General features: G+C 53.8%; 2 protein-coding genes across 2 annotated transcripts; both read right to left on the minus strand.

Moving 5' to 3' along the window:
* Positions 1–226: 226 nt before the first annotated feature.
* B3GNT4 (UDP-GlcNAc:betaGal beta-1,3-N-acetylglucosaminyltransferase 4) lies at positions 227–1,288 on the minus strand (the record flags this gene model as incomplete). The annotated part of the gene is made up of 1 exon (XM_079717976.1): positions 227–1,288. The coding sequence occupies one exon, from the start codon at positions 1,286–1,288 to the stop codon at positions 227–229; it is 1,062 nt and encodes a 353-aa protein (XP_079574102.1).
* A 4,235-nt stretch (positions 1,289–5,523) lies between these two features.
* Positions 5,524–18,293, minus strand: LRRC43 (leucine rich repeat containing 43; the record flags this gene model as incomplete). Its single annotated transcript, XM_079718066.1, has 13 exons — positions 5,524–5,555; positions 8,800–8,847; positions 8,968–9,004; positions 9,284–9,475; positions 9,565–9,732; positions 9,889–10,030; positions 10,253–10,476; positions 11,168–11,355; positions 12,037–12,275; positions 14,352–14,491; positions 16,166–16,276; positions 16,896–17,156; positions 18,201–18,293. The coding sequence occupies 13 exons, from the start codon at positions 18,291–18,293 to the stop codon at positions 5,524–5,526; spliced, it is 1,875 nt and encodes a 624-aa protein (XP_079574192.1).
* Positions 18,294–18,547: the final 254 nt, after the last annotated feature.

Consider the following 18,547-nt stretch of genomic DNA (forward strand, 5'->3'; position numbering starts at 1 on the left):
CCTCCAGACTGGAAGAGCCCCGAGGGGCGATGGCAGCATTTGCCCATTTAACACATACGGGTACAAGTTAGCCGGGTTTCAGTGTTTTAATCAGCGTTAGCAAGGTTTGGGAGGGGGTTACAGAAACAAAGTCAGCATTTCTTGTAGCCCATCAAGGGCCGGGTTCCAGGGTTTTCGATTTCTCGTGATTTTGCAAAACTTACAGTCTGCTCGCTCAGCCCACCCCTCAAAGCTGGGACAAGGGGGCAGCTGCACACTTGAGCCCCTCATCTGTTACCAGTGCCCACATGGTCCACATCTCCAGGGGGCTGAGGCGGTGGACCAGAAGGAGCCCTCTGTACAGGCAGGGGTCCCGAGGGTCCAGGGGCCGCCGTATTCCAAACGTCTTGAAGCCAGCATGGTGCATGGGGCTCACCCCCAGCTTTTTCAGGCACATCCCCACAAAGACGTCATCAATGGGGAACAGTTCAGCCTCTTCCACAGCTGCTTGGAGGTGCTGCACAGTGGCCCTGGACATGACATACCCTCCACCCCCAGCATAGGGTGGGTAGTGGTGGGCCCTATACATGGAGGGTGGGATGAAATATTTGACCTTGGTGTTCCTGTTGGGCAGGGCCTGGCGGATGACATCTCCCACCAGTAGGTCCTGGGCTGGGTCCCAGCCATCCAGGAACTCCAGCACATTGGGGACATGGACAAAGACATCGTCATCTCCCTTTAGCATGAAATGGGCCTGGGAACAGACAGCTGCCACCCAGCGCTGCAAGTGCAGCTCCTTGAGCGTCAGGTTGAAAAAGTCCTCAGCAAAGTCCCACTGTAGGATATCATCAAACTCCCGACTCTCATAGGCCAGCAGCTGGGCTGGGGGTGCAGATCCTGCCACCCCCAGGAGGAACACCAGCTTCAGCTGCCGCCCCTTAGCCCAGCTTCCTGCCCGGCCCCACGTGCTGCGGATGGCCGCACGCCGCTCCACATGGCCAGGCTGTGACTTGATGGCCAGGAGCAGAAAGGTGTCCTCGGCACAGCCCGAAGGCTCCAGCAAGATGGAGAAGTTGCGGCAGTGGCGATAGGTCAAGAAGAGGCGGTGACGGTTAGGCAGGAACAGGGAGGCATTAGCCACCGTGTGGTTGGGTGGACACTGGCTGCGCCGGGGCCCTGGGGGAGCCCAGAAGGGCTGTCGGGCCATGGGGCCCCCCGCTGGGTGGGCCTCCTTCTTCAGGAAGAACAGGCAGCTGAGCAGCATCACAGCAAGGCTGTACAGGACCAGCCAGCCTACCCTGCGGAACATGGCAGGGCCTGCAAGGAGAGAGCCCGTGAGCGGACCGAGCCCAGCCCTGCCCGTCCTCCACCTCCCCGGTCCCAAGGGCAACCCACGGCCCAGCAGCTAGGTCCTTTTCTTTATCTTCTTCAGCGTGTCCTCCGGCTCTTTCCAGAGTCCCTCTCCCAGAGGACAGACCAAACACACCTGCTATGCCAGCCCTCGCTTCCCTTCTGCTGTCATTAGGGGACTCTTGGGTCAACTTTTTCTCCAAAAGGACTTGCAGCCACTTTAAAACTGAGGCACCACAAGTGTTTTCAGCATTTCCCACGAAACTCAAGTACCTAATGAGCTTTAGTGAAAATGGCACCGCTTACTTCCAAAAAAAAAAAGTCTAGAGTGGTGGCAGGCCCTGCGTTTCCTGTCTCAGAGATGATGGCCCCTGGCACTGCCCTTAGGGAGTCCGCTCCTCCAGGGAGAGGAAACCACGGCAGGGCAGCAGCAGGTGGCGGAAGCCACCACAGAACACACCCATTTAACACATACTGGTACAGGTTTGTCTGAAGTAGTTTGGGTTTCCTGGGGAGTCGTTTAAATGGAGCTTTAGGGGGAAAAAAAAAACAAAACAAAAAACATGCACAGGAAGAGCATGAAGGCAAATAGGAAAGCCATAGACTTGTACCAGCATGGCTCCCCTGCGGCCACCCCTCACCAGTTCTACCGCTTACTGAGTTCTGGTTTTCTCTCAGCAAGTCTCCCAGCAATACAAAGAGACAGCTGAGAAATGGTAACTTAGTACAGTAACCTGCCCAAGAGCCACAGTAGCCAGGCAGCAGTCCCCTCCTCGTCACCTCCCCCTGCCATGTCCTGGTCCAGCTGGCCATCACTTCAATCCGGTCTACCCGCATTAGCCTCATCCCGGTTGTCCCTGCCGCCACTGCCACAAAAGCATCTCTTCTAGCTGCCAGGGATGCAGTGGCAGGCAAGACAGGTCCCAGCCCTCACAAAGAGACCAAGAAACCAGTACGAACTTCAGGGAGTGCGGAGAAGAAATTAAAGCAGTGTGATGGAATAGAGTGACCGGAAAGGCTCTTTTAGCCCACGGTAGTTTAGAAAGCCCTCCCTGAAAAAGAACACTTGAGCAAGAACTGAACAAAGTAAGGGACCAAACCACATAAAGACCTGGGGGCGGGGGGGAGAGTGGGGGAGTGGGCCGGGCAGAGGGAATAGTTAAGTGCAGAGCTCCTGAAGCAGGACAGGAGGTGTGTAGCGTGGCTGGACCAGAAGGAACAAGGAGGAAAGTGTTAGGTGGTGAAGCGGGAGCAGTAGCCTGAGGAGGGTGACATGCAAGATCCATGGGGAAAGTTTGGGGAAAGAGCTTGTGTTTTATTGTAAGCACCACGGAGATACGTCGGAGGATTTAACAGAGGCGGTAATAAGAATTTACATTGTTTGGAAGGTCACTACTGCTGCTGCTTAGATGATGGATTGTGGAAGCGCAGAAGTGGTAACAAGAGACCAGCTAGCAAACTCTTGCATTAGTCAGTAACCAGCCGCAGCTGAGACTCGGGTGGGGGCCGTGGAGCACGAGAAAACCAGATGGATTTCAGGCGTGGAAAATGGATTTCAGGTGTGGGAGCTACGCCTGCTGTGGGGGAGGGCACCCGGGGAGGGGAAAGAGTGGGGGGCGGGTTGGTGGTGCCACTTACCGAGAAGGGCGCAAAGCCAGCTGTTTTGGTTTTGACTTGTGCGTTTCAGAGGCCCAGGCTGAGATGCGCTGTGGACCTGATTTCCCCTTTGTCCACAGCGCTCCCAATGCACGCAATCCCCCAAGCGCTTCACTGCGGGAACCAACCCGAAGCTCCCCACTCCACACACCTGCTTGTGAATCCCATTCAGTACCTGCTAAGCGTAAGCCTCCCTCCGCTCTGCGAGCCCCCAAGCCTGGTCCTTAACCGGCTCGGGCTTCGGCGAGTGCACGCCCCCCTCCAAGTGGGTGCCGAGCCCTAAGGGTCTGAAATTGCTTCTGGGGTCCTCACAGGGCTCGGCGACCCATCACGCTTTGATGAGGGAAAGGGTCAAGGGCTGGTTCATTCTCTCCACACGACAGCCTCTAAAGGGCTCTTGTGGAGGCGCAAAGGCCCGTGGGGTCGCCAGAGCAAGGACCAGAGCCCCGCGGGGGACACCCCTCCGGGCCTGAGCACAGCGAGCGGCGCTGCCCGTCGGGGACTCCGGAGCAAGCGCCCCCAGGCTGCCCCGTCCACAACCCGCGGCTCCGGCCATTCTCGCCCCAGCGGGGCGAACAGAAGCCGACAGGCAGCAGGAGGCCACCTGGCCCCGACGGTCCACCGCAGGCGGGAGGCCGCTCCCGCGGGGCAGTACGACCGCGACCCCGCTGCTGCCAAGTCGGCTCCTCCCGCCGGGGGCTCGGCGCCCCTCCGCTCACAGTGGGACAGCCCCCTCCCAGCAGCGGGGCTCCAGGCGCCCCAGGCCAAACACCGCGCGCCCCTCGCCTACCTACCTGAGCCAAGACGCCGAGCGGACACCGGCGAGGAGCTCGCGCAGCGCAGCCGCATAAGCACGGCTCTCTCCGCGGGGCGCGGGAGGTGGGCAGGGCTCAGCGGCGACCCCTGAGCGCTGGCCACGCCCCCGCTCGGCCCACCAACCCAGCGGCAAAGGCCGGGCTTGAGGGCGCGGTCTCTGGCGGCGGGCCCGGGGCCGCCGCGGGTCCCCGCCCACCTGGGTCTGCGCAGCTCCCTGCGCACCTGCGGGTTGAGAGGCCCGGCCCTGCGGTGCTGACCGGCGGAGGCCGATCCCGCTCTCCCACGGCCAGGCTCCCCGCTCCCCACGGCCATTCCCCCGCTCCTCCCCAGCCAGGCACTCCCGCCTCCTCCCGGCCAGGCCCCCTCCCCGCTCCTCCCCACGGCCAGCACCCCGCTCCCCGGACGCGCGGCGGCGGCTGGACAGACGCGGAGCCGCGGAGTCACAACAACCTTTAATCCCGCGCCCTATGGGAGAAGCCCCCGAAGCGCCTCCTCCGTCGAGCGGACTTGGATCAGCTGGATCTGGATCTCCACCGTCAGGGGGTCGGGGCGGTAGTCGCTTTCGTACACTGAAACCAAAGATTTTCTTATTTCTGAGGAAATATGAAAGTGTGAATCCGGAGCGATGAGCGGGCTGGCAGTGCCGGGCCATCCCGGGCCAGCTCACGACACGTCCCGGAAACGCAAATGTGACCTCCGCCGTCCCGAGGCGAGCACGGTTTCAGAATCAGATTCCGCCCTCGGGTCTTAACCGTAATAAGGAATAAAATTAAATCACATCTAACTAGATCATTTAACAAGTCTCAGTTTGAATTACAAGATGAACTAGCTGCTTTTCTTGGAACATCATTTTCACTTGAAAGTACGCTGACAAAATATGGTTATTTCGACGTGAATATCTGGCAGATATTTTCTAAAAAAAGAATGAAGCAAGCCTGGCACTTCAGGGAAAACAACGGAAAGCATTCTGATAAATACATTTATAACATTTGAACTTTCAAGTAGAAACTAGAATTTTGTAACACTGTATCTGCCACCATGAACTTAACAGTTTTCCAATACTCAAAAGACTTTTCTGATGTTATGGTTGATGATAAAGAACGCGATTTTTGGATAATGGATAAAAAAAATGTGTCAACAGTTGGAAGATCTGCGTAACTCAGTGAACCAGTACTTTACAAATAAAAATTGCCAGATGTTAACAATTGTGCATGGGTAAGATAGCCGTTCAAAATGCAATGTTAAAAAAAAAAAAAAGGCAATGTAGACCAATGGATTAATTTAACATAACTGATTATGAAAAAATTCACCCATATAGATTCAGTTTTCACATTGTAACAACCTTTAAAAAACTACTAGTTGTCAAGTCTCATGCAAAGAGGAATATCCACAGTTATTTAAAAGCCTATTAAAATATTTCTCTCTTTTCCAATTACATGTCCATGTGAGGTGAGATTTTCTTCATACACTTCAACTACAGCAACACATCACAGAGACTGACTGCAGAAGCAGCTATGGAAATATGGCTTCCTCAATTAAGCCAGACATTAAAGAAATTTACAAAAACGTAAAAAAAAAAAAAAAGTTTTGTTTAAGCCCATTTTAACCCCAGGATTCAATCACAAATCTCACGTCCATATTTGTCTGGGTCTTCAATTCCAGTAGTGTAAGTCCTTTGTTCTTTTTCAAAGTTGTTTTGGCTATTCTAGATCCTTTGAATTTCTATATGAACTTGAGAATCAGCTTGCTGATTTCTACCAAAAAAAAAAAAGAAAAAAAGGGCTTCCCTGGTGGTGCAGTGGTTGAGAGTCCGCCTGCCGATGCAGGGGACACGGGTTTGTGCCCCGGTCCGGGAAGATCCCACATGCCGCGGAGCGGCTGGGCCTGTGAGCCATGGCCGCTGAGCCTGTGCGTCTGGAGCCTGTGCTCCGCAACGGGAGAAGCCACTGCAGTGAGAGGCCCGCGTAACGCAAAAAAAAAAACAAACAAAAAAAAACCAACATAAAAAACCCTCCAGGGCTACAATTGAGATTTTATTGACTCTGTAGAGCAATCTGAGGAAAACCAACATCTTAACAATGCTGAATCTCCTAATCTATGTACATAGTATATATCTCCACCGATTTAGGTCTAGTTTCTCTCAGTAACATTTTATAGTTTTCAACATATAAAACTTCTATTGATAATGCTATTGTAAATGGTATTATTTAAAATTTTTAATATCTGATTGTTCATTGCTCATAATGGAAACATTTTTTGAATACTGACCCTGTATTCTGCAACCCTGTTAAACTCACTTATTAGTTTTAGAAGGTTTTCTAATATATGCATTTAGTGCAATAAATTTCTCTCTAAATACTGCTTTGTTATATCCTACTAATTTTGGCATTTTGTATTTTTTTTTTTTTTTTTTTTTTTGCTGTACGCGGGCCTCTCACTGCTGTGGCCTCCCCCGTTGCGGAGCACAGGCTCCGGACACACAGGCTCCGCGGCCATGGCTCGCGGGCCCAGCCGCTCCGCGGCACGCGGGATCTTCCGGGATCGGGGCACGAACCCGTGTCCCCTGCATCGGCAGGCGGACTCTCAACCACTGCGCCACCAGGGAAGCCCTGGCATTTTGTATTTTTATTTCCATTCAGTTCAAAATACTTTCTAATTTCCCTTTTGATTTCTTCTTTGACCCATAGGTTATTTAGAAGTGTGTTATTTAGTTTCTAAAAATTTGGGGATTTTGCAAATATTTTTGTTTAATTCCACTGTGGTCATAGAGGATACTTTATATGACTTGAATTCTTTTAAACTTATTGAGACTTGCTTTATGGCCCAGGTTATAGAATATCTCAGTTCTGTGTGCACTTAAAGAATGTGTGTGTGTGTGTGTGTGTGTGTGTGTGTGTGTGTGTGTGTGTGTGTGTGATTGGATGGAGCGCTCTGTAGCTGTCAGTTAGCTCAAGTTAATTGGCAGTGATTCAAGTCTTCTACATGCTTATTGATTTTCTATTAGTTCTAGCAATTACTTATTTGTGCTGAAATCTCTGAATATAATTTTGGATTTATCTATTTCTCCTTGTACGTCTATCAGCTTTTGTTTCATGTATTTTGAAACTCAATTATTAGATGCATACATGCTAAGGACTGTTACATCCTCCCAATGAACTGACTCCTTTATTATGAAATGACCCTCTTTATCCCTGGTAATAGTCTTTGCTCTGAAATCTACTTTGCCTGATATTAATGCAGCTACTCCCATTTTCTTTTGATTAGTGTTAGCATGAATATCTTTTTCCATCCTTTTTATTTCTCATATTTTTGTATCTTTATATTTAAAGGGGGTTTCTGATAGGCAGATAGCTTGGTCTTACTTTTTTATCCAATCTGATCATCTCTGCCTTTTAATTGGGTATTTAGACCATTTATATTTCATGTGACTACATATAATTGGGTTTAAGTCTACCATCTTGTTGTTTTCTATTTATCCCATATGTTCTTTGTTTCTTCTGTTTCCACCTTCAGATTAACTGAATATTTTTATAATCCCTATCTTCTCTCCTTTGTTGGCTTATTAACTATAACCCTTTGTTGTGTTTGGTAATTGCAATCATTGTTGCTTTTGTTGTGGTCATCCATTTACAATGTTTGGTGTCAGTTTATTTATCTCTTGTAAAAATAAAATACAGCGTGTGTGTAAAAAAAAAAAAGGTACAGTTCAGGAGCTTTTAGTATATTTACAATGTTGTGCAACCATCACCGCTCATTTCAGAACATTTCCATCACCGCAGATGGAAAACCCGCAGCCATTAAGCAGTCATGCCCCATTCCCTCCTTCTCCCGCCCCCAGGCAACCACTAATCTACTTTCTGTCTCTATGGATTTGACAATTCTCCACATTTCATATAAAATCATTATGTGGTCTTTTGTGTCTGGCTTCTTTCCCTTAGCATTGAGTTTTCAAGGTTTATCCGTGGTTTAGGACATGTCAGTGCTTCATTCCTTTTTGTGACGGAATAATATCCCATTGTATGGATGGACCACATTTTGTTTATCCTTTCATCCGTTGATAGCCATTTGGGCTCTTCCCACTTTTTGGCTGTTCTGAATCGGGCTGCTGTGGTCTTGCTTTAGACTTTTGCAGCAGTCTCCCAGCTGAGTGACCTGTTCTCCTACCTCTCCCTCCAAGCCAGACAGTTCTAAAAATTAAATCTAGGGACTTCCCTGGTGGTCCAGTGGTAAAGAATCCGCCTTACAATGCAGGGGACACGGGTTTGATCCCTGGTCAGGGAACTAAGATCCCACGTGCCACAACTACTGAGCTTGCGTGCCTCAACTAGAGAGCCTGCCTGCTGCAAACTACAGAGCCCACGTGCCCTGGAGCCTGCACGCCACAACTAGAGAGAAGCCCACGCACCTCAACGAAGATCCCGCGTGACTCAACTAAGACCCGATGCAGCCAAAGATAAATAAAATAAATAAATCTTAAAAAAAAATTAAATATAAAACTCACCTATTTCAATGCTGCCACTGGCCATACAACAAGTCCAGGCTCCTTATACAGCAATCAGGGCTAATGTCCTGCAGAAGCAGGACCACCGCTGAGCCAGAAGGACCCTGGACACTCCCAACCCTGGGCCTCCCTACTCACTCCATCCTGGCCCCCACCCCAGAATGCCTGTCCTGCCCATGTCATGACCGCAGCGGGGCTGCAGGGAAGACACAGGGTTTGGTCCTCAGGGTAGACATGGCCCTCCCACCGGCTGGAAGAGATGATTCTCCATCCTTCCACTCCTTTGGTCCCCAATCAGGCTGATCCCTCAGCAAGTCCTGCTATATTTGTGCCCTTCCCCAAATCCATATGTTGAAATCCCAGCCCCCAAAGGTGATGATGTTAGGAGGTGGGGCCTTTGGAAGGCGATTACGTCATGAGGGCAGAGGGAGACGGCTGGTCCCTTCCACCCCGTGAGGACCCAGGGAGAAGGCGCAAACCAGGAACAGGACTCTCACCTGACGCTGCTGGCAAGTTGGTCTTTGACTTCCTGGCCTCCAGAGCAGCTAGAAATAAATGTCTGTTGTTTAGAAGCCACCCACGCCGTGGAATTTTACAGCAACCTGAATGGACTAGGACTGGTCCTCAGTAAACACTCCCTGCCCCGTTCCCATCATCGGTCTTACCGTTTTTAGCTTTCTTACTCTTATTCTTCTTTGAATCCTGAGAGGAAGAACCACAAAATAAGTTCCTTGCTGGAGTGGGGGGATGCTGGGGAAGGGGTGGGTGCTCTCACCCCCGCCAGGGCCTCGACTGGTCTCCTGGGGAGCAGCTGCCCGACGTACCCGCTTGCCTGGCCCCTCGCACTCGAGAAGGCCGCCCTCCATGCAGGTGACCCTTGCTGCGTCACCCCTCCAGCCCCCCCTCCCCCTCCCCGCCTCCCCCCCCACCACAGCCTGGCCAGGCTTCTGTGGGCAGGGGAGGCCAGGGGCACTGCTGTACCCTGTGAAGCGTCAGCCTGTCGGTCTCCAAGGTACGGACCACCCCAAAGTTGCACACGGTGGACACGAATGGCTCCCCGGAGAGCAGGGGCTCCAGGACCACCGGGCCACTGCCCAGCACCCGGAGGACGGGGGGGTCCTGGCGCAGATCCTTACGGAGCTCCTCCTCCTTCTTCTTGCTCCCCTTCTTCTCCTGTGGGGAGAGGCCGGGCGAGTGGACGCGGGGAGCAGGGGACCGAGCGCGCAGCCCCCCACCACCCAGGCCACCCCACACAGACGCACCTTGGCTGGTCCCTCCTCCCCTTTGCCTGCTTTGTCTTTCCCATCTTTCCCCTTCTTGTCTTTCTCTTCCTTGTTTTTCTCCTTCCCTTTCTTGTCCGTCTCTCCCTTTCCCTTCTTAGCAGCCGAGGGACTGTTGGGGGAAGGTGGCACCGCAGGCCAGGAGAGAATCTAGGGGACAGGAGCTGGGTTGGAGCTAGCCAGGATCTTTCTGGACAGGCACCGAGGTCTGCCAACAAGGGAGCGGGGCTACAGATGCCCGACAGAAGAGCGGAACGGAGGAGAAGCGGGGCAGTGTGTGGACCCTGGAGACCTCCAGCCTCCCACCTTCTCCTCCACGACGGTGACGGTGGTCCCTGAGAGCAGGAAGGCCCTGAGCGGCACCAGGCCCTTGAGCGTGTGCTGCATCGCGTAGTTGCAGGCGATGACGTCAGACCAGGGCTTGCGGACTGTGCTAAAGAGAACTGTCCTTGGGGAGGGGAGATGGAGACGTGGGGGCCATCACCCAGGGGGCTGTGCTGGGGACCAGGGACAAGGCTGGGAGGGCACTTGGAGAAGATGTGCACACGTGGGCACAGCGTGAGGCTGCGGGGCCCGTGCTGTCAGGGAGGGCTGTGGGCCAGAGGAGAATGCAGAACGATAAATGCAGGTGTGGTCCGGGCCCTGCCCCCAGCCCGGTGAGCATCCTTACCCCGGGGACGGGCAGAGCCGGGGATCCAGGCGCGGCCGCAGCTTGGCCAGCTCTTCTGCAGAGTCTATGGACTGCGGCAAGGGCGCTGAGGCGCCGGACTCCTCCAGCTCCCCGGACTGGGACTGGGAGGCCGGCCCAGGCCCTACGGAGTCTTCAGCCTCCTTGATGGGCTCTTTGGGGACGTCCTCACCTAGCTGTTCCGTGCTGGGCGAGGGCTTGACGATCTACCACAGAAAACACGAAAACACGTCCAGGGCTGCCGGCCTCAGAGCTCTCACCGGACACTATGTGAAGGTGGTGTAAATGGGCACCAGTGTTTGACGGATGTGAAGCAAAGCAAACACGTGGACTTACAAGCCAGGAAGTTATAAAAAAACTTACCAGTCCTGTTTTTTCTGAAAGTTCTATGTTAACAGTAAAAACAGTAACAACTTCCACATTAGCTGGGGGCCCTCGCGTTTTCTGGGTTCTTTTGGCCACGCCCTGCGGCACATGGGACCTTAGTTCTCTGACCGGGGGTCAAACCCGCGCCCCCTGCAATGGAAGTGCAGTCTTAACCACTGGCCCGTCAGGGAAGTCCTGGCCCCAGGCATTTCTCCTAGTGGGATGCCACCGTTGGGTTTTCATGTGACAGGAAGGGAGCCGGGAGGCGCAGGGGGAGTTGGAGAACGCGGTGGGGAAGCCGGCAGCTCCCTTGTTATGTCCTTTGCGCCCATTTCAGGGGGGATGGGAAGGGGTAAACAGGGTTGAGAATTACTCCAGCTGCAAGAAACGGGCTGAGTGGAAGCCAGTTTCCTGCTCAGAGTAGGGTATGAATTGGAAAGATCCATGTTAAGGGTTCTCCTGGGTCCCCAAAGCCGTTGTGCCTGCACAGGAGCCCCTGAGCACCTGAGAACAGAGCCCCTGTGGACACACCTCAGCCAGCACGCGGCCGTATTCATTTCCTTCGCCTTCCTCATCTTCCACAAACTCGTACGTTACATAATAGCTGTAAGTGATGAAAGGGCCTTGGGGCCCTGGTTCCGGGTCCAAGACCGAGGAGTCCAGAACCCCTGTGACATGTCCAACAGTCACCACCAACCGCGCCTCCTGCGCCAGGAGATCTGCAGGGGGGAACGGGCAGGGGTGGGGGGAGCCGCGGGGAGGGCGTGGGCAGGCAGACAGCGGGGGAGGGGAGGCAAGCTCAGCTCCTGCCTTCTTTCCTCCGAGCAGGGCTGAGCCTCACTCTGCAGACTTGGGTTCGAATCCCAGCTCTACCAAGTTCAACACACCGTGGTCTGGGGTAAGTCTCTTTTGGGCAAGAGGCCCCTCTTAAGCCTTGTTTTCCTGATGTGTAAAATGGGAATGGTAGTAGCTACTTTGCAGGGTAGTTACAGGTGGAGACTATGTTACCTTAGCCCGGACTGGTACTCGGCAGGCGTCGCTATTTTTATACATGTTTTGTCACCCTGACCTTGAGAAGGCTCTGGAGCAGCTTGTGCTGTGAGCCACAAGGGGGTGATCTCAAGCCACCACGGACAACATTTCAAGAATGTTTCCCATTTGTCTAGGAAGGGAGGGGACTGTGAGGGTCCCAGCCTCCCTACCATTTCTGTCGCCAAATCTCAATCACGACGATCAAAATCTGGGAGAGGACTCTGACCAAGAAGGTGGCCTACACCTGACCAGGGTCTGGGTCAGCCAGGGAGCTGGATGACAGACAGACATGTGCAGCCAGTAGGGTGACGGGCGGGCCAGCAGGTCCCCCTAACTCCCCGCCCTGCCCTGCACGTCGGCTCCCTCACCCCCGCTGTGGCTGAGCCCACGGAACAGATGCTTCTCGCTGGGGGCCACGGCGATGTCGTCCAGCACGCAGAGGCCGGACAGGCTGTCGATGATGAAGCCCCGGTAGCAGGGCACCAGGGCCAGCGGGTTCCCCTGCAGCACCAGCAACCTCAGGCGCCGCAGCGTTCGGAGGCCGGCCACCATGCCCTGCAGGTCCGTCAGGTCGTTGAAGCTCAGGTCCAGGGAGATGAGGTTGGGCCTGGAAGGTGAGTGGGACCGCCAGAAGTCAAGAGGCCAGCTAAGCAAAGGGGTGGGGACAGGTAGCTGTGGTCTTGCCACGGCGCCTGCATCCCCCAGCACCCCGAGTCCCCGATGGACAAGGCCTGGTGCTGAGGACGGGATGGGAGGCTGTGCCCATCCTCAACTCTCAAGCTCTGTGCTGCCCTTGACCTGGGTTAGCCCCCCTGTTGGGAAGGGGCTCCTGGTTCTCCCAGTGCCCTCCCTCCTTGCTGTGGCATAGAGGTGGCCACCGCCACATCCTGCCTCTACCGGACTTCTACGTGTACAGACCTCTTCTCAGTTAACGGTCTATCTCCCAGAGAACCTAATACGGGGGTGTGCATCTAGAAGGTTCTCAGCAGAGAGGGACAAACTGGCGAGGAAGGCGGAAGGGAGCCTCTGCGCGGAGGAGCAGCGGGTGGGGGTAGGAGAGGTCGGTAAACAGGGGGGCCTGGGAAGAGGGTGCATGAATACGGGGGCCTGGGAAGAGGGTGCGTGAGGCTTGAGGGGTCTAGAAGCTGGAGGACGCCCTCCAGAGTCAGACCAGCACCTGACCACAGGAAGCCATCTGGTTCATTTCCTGGGGAACGTGGGTGAAGAAGAACTGGCCGGGGAGGGCAGAGGAGGCGCCCTGCACCCTGACCTGGAGAAGAGGGCCTCCCTGCTGCACAAAGCAGAAAGCAAAGCAATTTCAGCTCTGAGAACAGAGGCACAAAAACAAACAGAACCAAAGCCCACAAGGGGACAACGCATCAGTACAGTCCCGTCATCACGTGTGACGGCCTCCCAGCTGTTGAGTTCAGGAACTTCACCTCCTCTCTCTCCCTCCTCTCATCCTGCCCAGGATGTTGCCCAGCCAGGGACGAAAACACCCGAGAAGAACATTTCATGCTGACCGGCACACAGATTTTACCCAATATCAGCCTCCTTCAAGAGAACTGGTGGAAACATCAGCAAAATGGATTCTCAGGAAGTATATATACCCTCCTTCTAAATTCAAAACAGCAAAAGACGGAGGTTTCACACATTTGTGTTTCTATGAAATCCATACTCAGCATTAAGCAGGTTACGTTCTCGTCAGTCTGTTTTCCAGATCAAAAACCAGAACACTTAGAACTCTGTCCATGGTACGAGTCTGAACTCAGCTGACACACAAAGTCCAAAGTGTATGTTTCCTTCCTGTGCTACACACCCTGACGGCTGAGGTCAGTGGAGGGAAGGGATCCGGAATTGCACACGGCCAAGGCTGTGAAGAGGCAGCTTGGCCAAGAGTAGGGAAAGAGGGGGAAGGAGGAAATTAGGGTCAGAGAGACGGGCCTTCCACGAGCACGTTCCCAGGAGACCTGGGAAAGCAGGGAAGCGATGTTGCCCTGCGCCCCATTCCCCCTTCTGGGCCGTGAAGAAAGCAACAGTCATGAACGTCAGCCCGGGGAAGTACTGCCCAGGATGCTGAGCCCCGGGAATCCTCAGAGCTTCTCTGACAGGCCTCCCTGGCCCCGCTTCCTCTGATGGATGTTCACGGGTGGTATCTGAGGCCCTGAGGCTCCTCAGATCCAGCGTTTCAGTTTCCCACTGCTCACCCACCAAGAAGACAAAGTCAAACCGAGAGCTGTCTGTAGGGCAGCAGTTCTCAACTGGGGGTTGTTTTGCCCCCCAGTGGACATTTGGTGCTGTCTGGAGACCTGCTGGTTGTCGCAGCTGGTGTGGGGTGGGTGCTACTGGCATCTGGTGGGTAGAGGCAGGGGATGCTGCTCCACCTACGGCAGTGCCCAGGACGGCCCTCACAACCAAGAATTAGCTGGCCTGAGTGTCAGCAGAAACCCCGAAGCAAAAGGTCCCACTCATTCCCAATACCTCTTGGTGTCCTTCCCTGGGCTTCAGTGGGATTTTCTGTTTATTGGGTCAGAGAAATAAATCCTAGGTCTGGACTTAGCAGCCAACCAGGAGTTATTATAGAGAAGAGCAAAGCTGAGTTCTCTGAGCCACCAGCACGGAACGGCCCCAATCTAATGCTCACCCCCTCCCTCCCTCTTTCCACGTGGGGCTCCCGAGTTACCAGTAATCACTGGTGATGTATAGACTCTCCAGGGGGCCCAGAAGCTTGTTGTGACCCAATCCCAAGTGCTGGAGCCTTGGGGGCGGGCGGGTGCACAGACACTCCATGCTGGTCATCCTGTTGCCGTAGAGCTCCAGCACCTGCGACGCGGGTGGAAAGACAGCCTGTGAGCCCAGACAAAATGGAACCCACTCCCTGCTTCCGCCCTGGGCAACTCAGGAGAGGAATTAACGAAGTACTCATGCCTCATCTCCCTGTGCCCACCTGGACCCCCTTCTAAGAATCCGGGAAGAAAATATTCCTGCAGCAGGTGTCAGAAAGTTTCTTTTCCAACGAAAAGACAACCCTCAGAATGGGAGAAAATATTTGCAAATGAAGCAACTGACAAAAGATCAATATCCAAAATATACAAACAGCTCATGCAACTCAATATTAAAAAAACCAATAACCCAATCAGAAAATGGGCGGAAGACCTAAATAGACATTTCTCCAAAGAGAACACAGATGGCTAAGAGGCACAAGAAAATATGCTCAACATCACTAATTATTAGAGAAATGCAAATCAAAACTACAATGAGGTATCATCTCACACCGGTCAGGATGGCCATCATTTTAAAAAAATCGACAAACAGGGCTTCCCTGGTGGCGCAGTGGTTAGAAATCCACCTGCCAACGCAGAGGACACAGGTTCGAGCCCTGGTCCGGGAAGATCCCACATGCCGTGGGGCAACTGGGCCTGTGCGCCACAGCTACTGGGCCTGCACTCTAGAGCCCGTGAGCCACAACTGCTGAGGCCCGTGCGCCTAGAGCCTGTGCTCCGCAACAAGAGAGGCCGCCGCAATGAGAGGCCTGCGCACCGCAATGAAGAGCAGTCCCCACTCACCGCAACTAGAGAAAAACCTGCGCGCAGCAACAAAGACCCAACACAGCCAAAAATAAATAAAATAAAATAAATAAAATTTTAAAAATATCTACAAACAGTAAATGCTGGAGAGGGTGTGGAGAAAAGGGAACCCTCTTGCACTGTTGGTGGGAATGTAAATTGATACAGCCACTATGGAGAACAGTAAGGAGGTATCTTAAAAAACTAAAAACAGAACTACCATATGACCCAGCAATCCCACTACTGGGCATATACCCTGAGAAAACCATAACTCAAAAAGACACATGCACCCCAATGTTCATTGAAGCACTATTTACAGTAGCCTGGACATGGAAGGAACCTAAATGTCCATCAACAGAGGAATGGATAAAGAAGATGTGGTACATATATACAATGGAATATTACTCAACCATAAAAAGAATGAAACTGGGTCATTTACAGAGATGTGGATGGATCTAGAGAGTGTCATACAGAGTGAAGTAAGTCAGAAAGAGAAAAACAAATATCGTATATTAATGCATATATGTGGAATCTAGAAAAATGGTATAGATGATCTTATTTGCAAAGCAGAAATAGACACAGATGTAGAGAACAAATGTATGGATACCAAGGGGGAAATCGGGGGTGGGAGGAATTGGGAGATTGGGATTGACATATATACACTGTTGATACTATGTATAAAATAGGTAACTACTGAGAACATACTGTATAGCACAGGGAACTCTACTTAATGCACCGTGGTGACCTAAATGGGACCGAAATCCAAAAAAGAGGGGATATATGTATACGTATAACTGATTCATTTTGCTGTACAGTAGAAACGAACACAACATTGTAAAGCAGCTATACTTCTGTGAGGGGGGCAGCGGAGGGGCAGGGCCTCTGGGCAGCATTGGCTCCAAGACCTGGAACAGAACCTGGGCTCCTTTACCTTGAGAGTTGGGGGCAGGTTGGTGGTGTCAATCTCCTCGATTTGATTAGCACACAGCACCAACTCTTCAAGCTTCACAAATTTCAGGAGGTCTCTGTCCACCAGGCTCACCTGGAAGGGAGGAACGGGAGCTCAGAGCTCCAGCGCGTGAGGCGGCACTGGAGTGAGGACGGCAATGGCACGTCCATCTGCAGAGAGTGACCGCCCCACACCCCAAGCCCTTTCTTCTCTTGCACGCCTTTTCTGCCAGGATCCGCGTGCCTCGGCCGTCGCAGTGGCCTGTGACCTCTCAACCTTCACCCCTCCTCTGACTGTAGGTGTTGGACAACTTCCAGCTCATGTCCTGTGTCCCTTGTTGGACTGTCAGCTCCTGAAGCCAGGAATCCCATCTTCTCCACTGTCTACCCCAGAGCCACAGTGAATCCTATGGTCTTAAGGAATCATTCTAGTTTACACCCAGCAGGGTCAGACCAGAAGCTTCAGGAGGGGTCTGTCTGTGAATCCTCAGTTGACTTTGGCTTCAAGGACATTAGGGGCCCTTCCCGGCTGGGCCTCCCTTCTCTGGGGTAACAGACTGGGCCAGCTCGCCAAGATTGTTGGCCCTGCTCTGTGGACAAGCTGGTGAGATTAATTAGGAGGAGGGCAGAGCTAGGTCTTACCACCAAGGCCTGTAAGGGGAATGGCCCCCCTAACACCGACTCTGTACCTGGTGTTCGCCCCCAGTGTTCACCTGCTTGTACACCACCCGTAGCGACCTGAAGTAGGTGTAGAAGCAGCTGTCTTTGAGCATCAGGGGATTCTGGATGGCCAGCTCTCTCAGAAAACAGTCCTCAGCGCTTGAGCCCTCCAGCAGGGCCCAGGGTGAGTGGGGGCTGCAGACCAAGCCCAGCAGGGCATCCACCGTCTCCTCCCCGGGGCCCACAGCGTCCTCCTCTCTGGGGATCAGCTCCCGCCATGCTCGGTAAGTTTGAGGAAGAAAGCGCGACTTATTCTGCAGAGGTGGAGGCAGAGAATTTCTCTCGTTATGACTCAGCCCCTCTCAAGGACTCAAAACTCTCAAAATGGAATCGATTGTAAAACAGGACAATCAGGGAGAGTTTCGAAGCCGGGAGGTGCAAAAGGCGATCTGTGGGCTGTAACGAGCCAAGGGAAGGTTTTTGAAGAAGAGGCAGCAAAGCCTGCAAAGGTAAATTCAGAGCCTTGAGATGCCGTAAGTGGAAGATGAACGATTTCGGTCCTGGAGTTTACTCTCTCCCACTCCTTCCTCTTGAGACACATCTATCTATGAAACCCCGAAGTTCAGCACAACGCCAGGCACATAGTAGGTGCCCAATCAATGTTTGTTGTTGAAACAAATAAATTAGTTCCTTGATTGGTATCTCAGTTTTCTCTTCTATGAAAATGGAAACCAGCCGACAAGAGTAGGTGGGGCCCCAGCTTCCCACCAAGTCCACGGGAACCCTTCAGGACTCAAGACTTCCCGGCACACCTGGGAAGCCCCGGGTTCTCAATGTCATGCTCCTTGTGCACTTAGGTGATGAGGATGGCCCCTGTGGCCACAGCACAGCAGGGTCCTAACTGCAAACCTTGCTCTCAGGATGAGCTTTCCACCCCAAAGGAGCCCGGTGTCTTTAAGACAGCCAGGGGCCTGCCCCGGATCCGCCTGATGCGCTCAGGATGGGGTCCTGCTCTGGTGGGTGGGGGGGGTCCCTGCCCTCCACCCTGGGTCAGTGCCCACAGGCCCCGGGGGGGCCTATCCCGTCCACCCCTGCAGTGTCCCTCTTCCCACAGTCCATCCCCATCCCCCCCCCCGCCACGCCCCAGTCAGGACTATCCCTAAACGCCCAGACACAAACATCCTCTCAGGCTTCTACAGACCAGCCAACTCCTGGGGCTAGCAGCCCCCTAAGCACCCCTGGCCAGCACCACCCCAGCCTCGCTTTCCGCCCCTAGGCCCCGGCCTGGCCCCTGGTCAGTCCCCTCCGTCCCTCACAGCCCCGAGCCCCTCCTCCAGCCGCCCCGCCAGCGCCCGCACCCAGCTGCCCGTGCCGCACGGGAACTCGTGCAGACACAACTTCCGTAGGTGCTCCCGGACCGCGGCGCTCACTGTCAGGGCGGGCGGCTCCATGATCCCGCGTTCTCCACGCCACCCGGTTGCTAGGCAACCGCTAGGAAGCGCGCGTGCGCCAGGGCGGGCGCGTGCTCCAGCAGGCGGGGGCGCGCGGCCGCGCCGGCCCTCGTGAAACCCACTACCTCCCCTTGCGGGCAAACTTTTCCCAGCCGGGAATCTGAGACCCCGACTCAGCCCCACGTGCGCTGGGTTAAAAATACACTTCCCGGGCTTCCCTGGTGGCACAGTGGTTGGGAGTCCGCCTGCCGATG

The sequence above is a fragment of the Hyperoodon ampullatus genome (assembly GCF_949752795.1).
Source record: "Hyperoodon ampullatus genome assembly, chromosome: 13".
In the NCBI taxonomy this organism is placed as follows: domain Eukaryota; kingdom Metazoa; phylum Chordata; class Mammalia; order Artiodactyla; family Ziphiidae; genus Hyperoodon; species Hyperoodon ampullatus.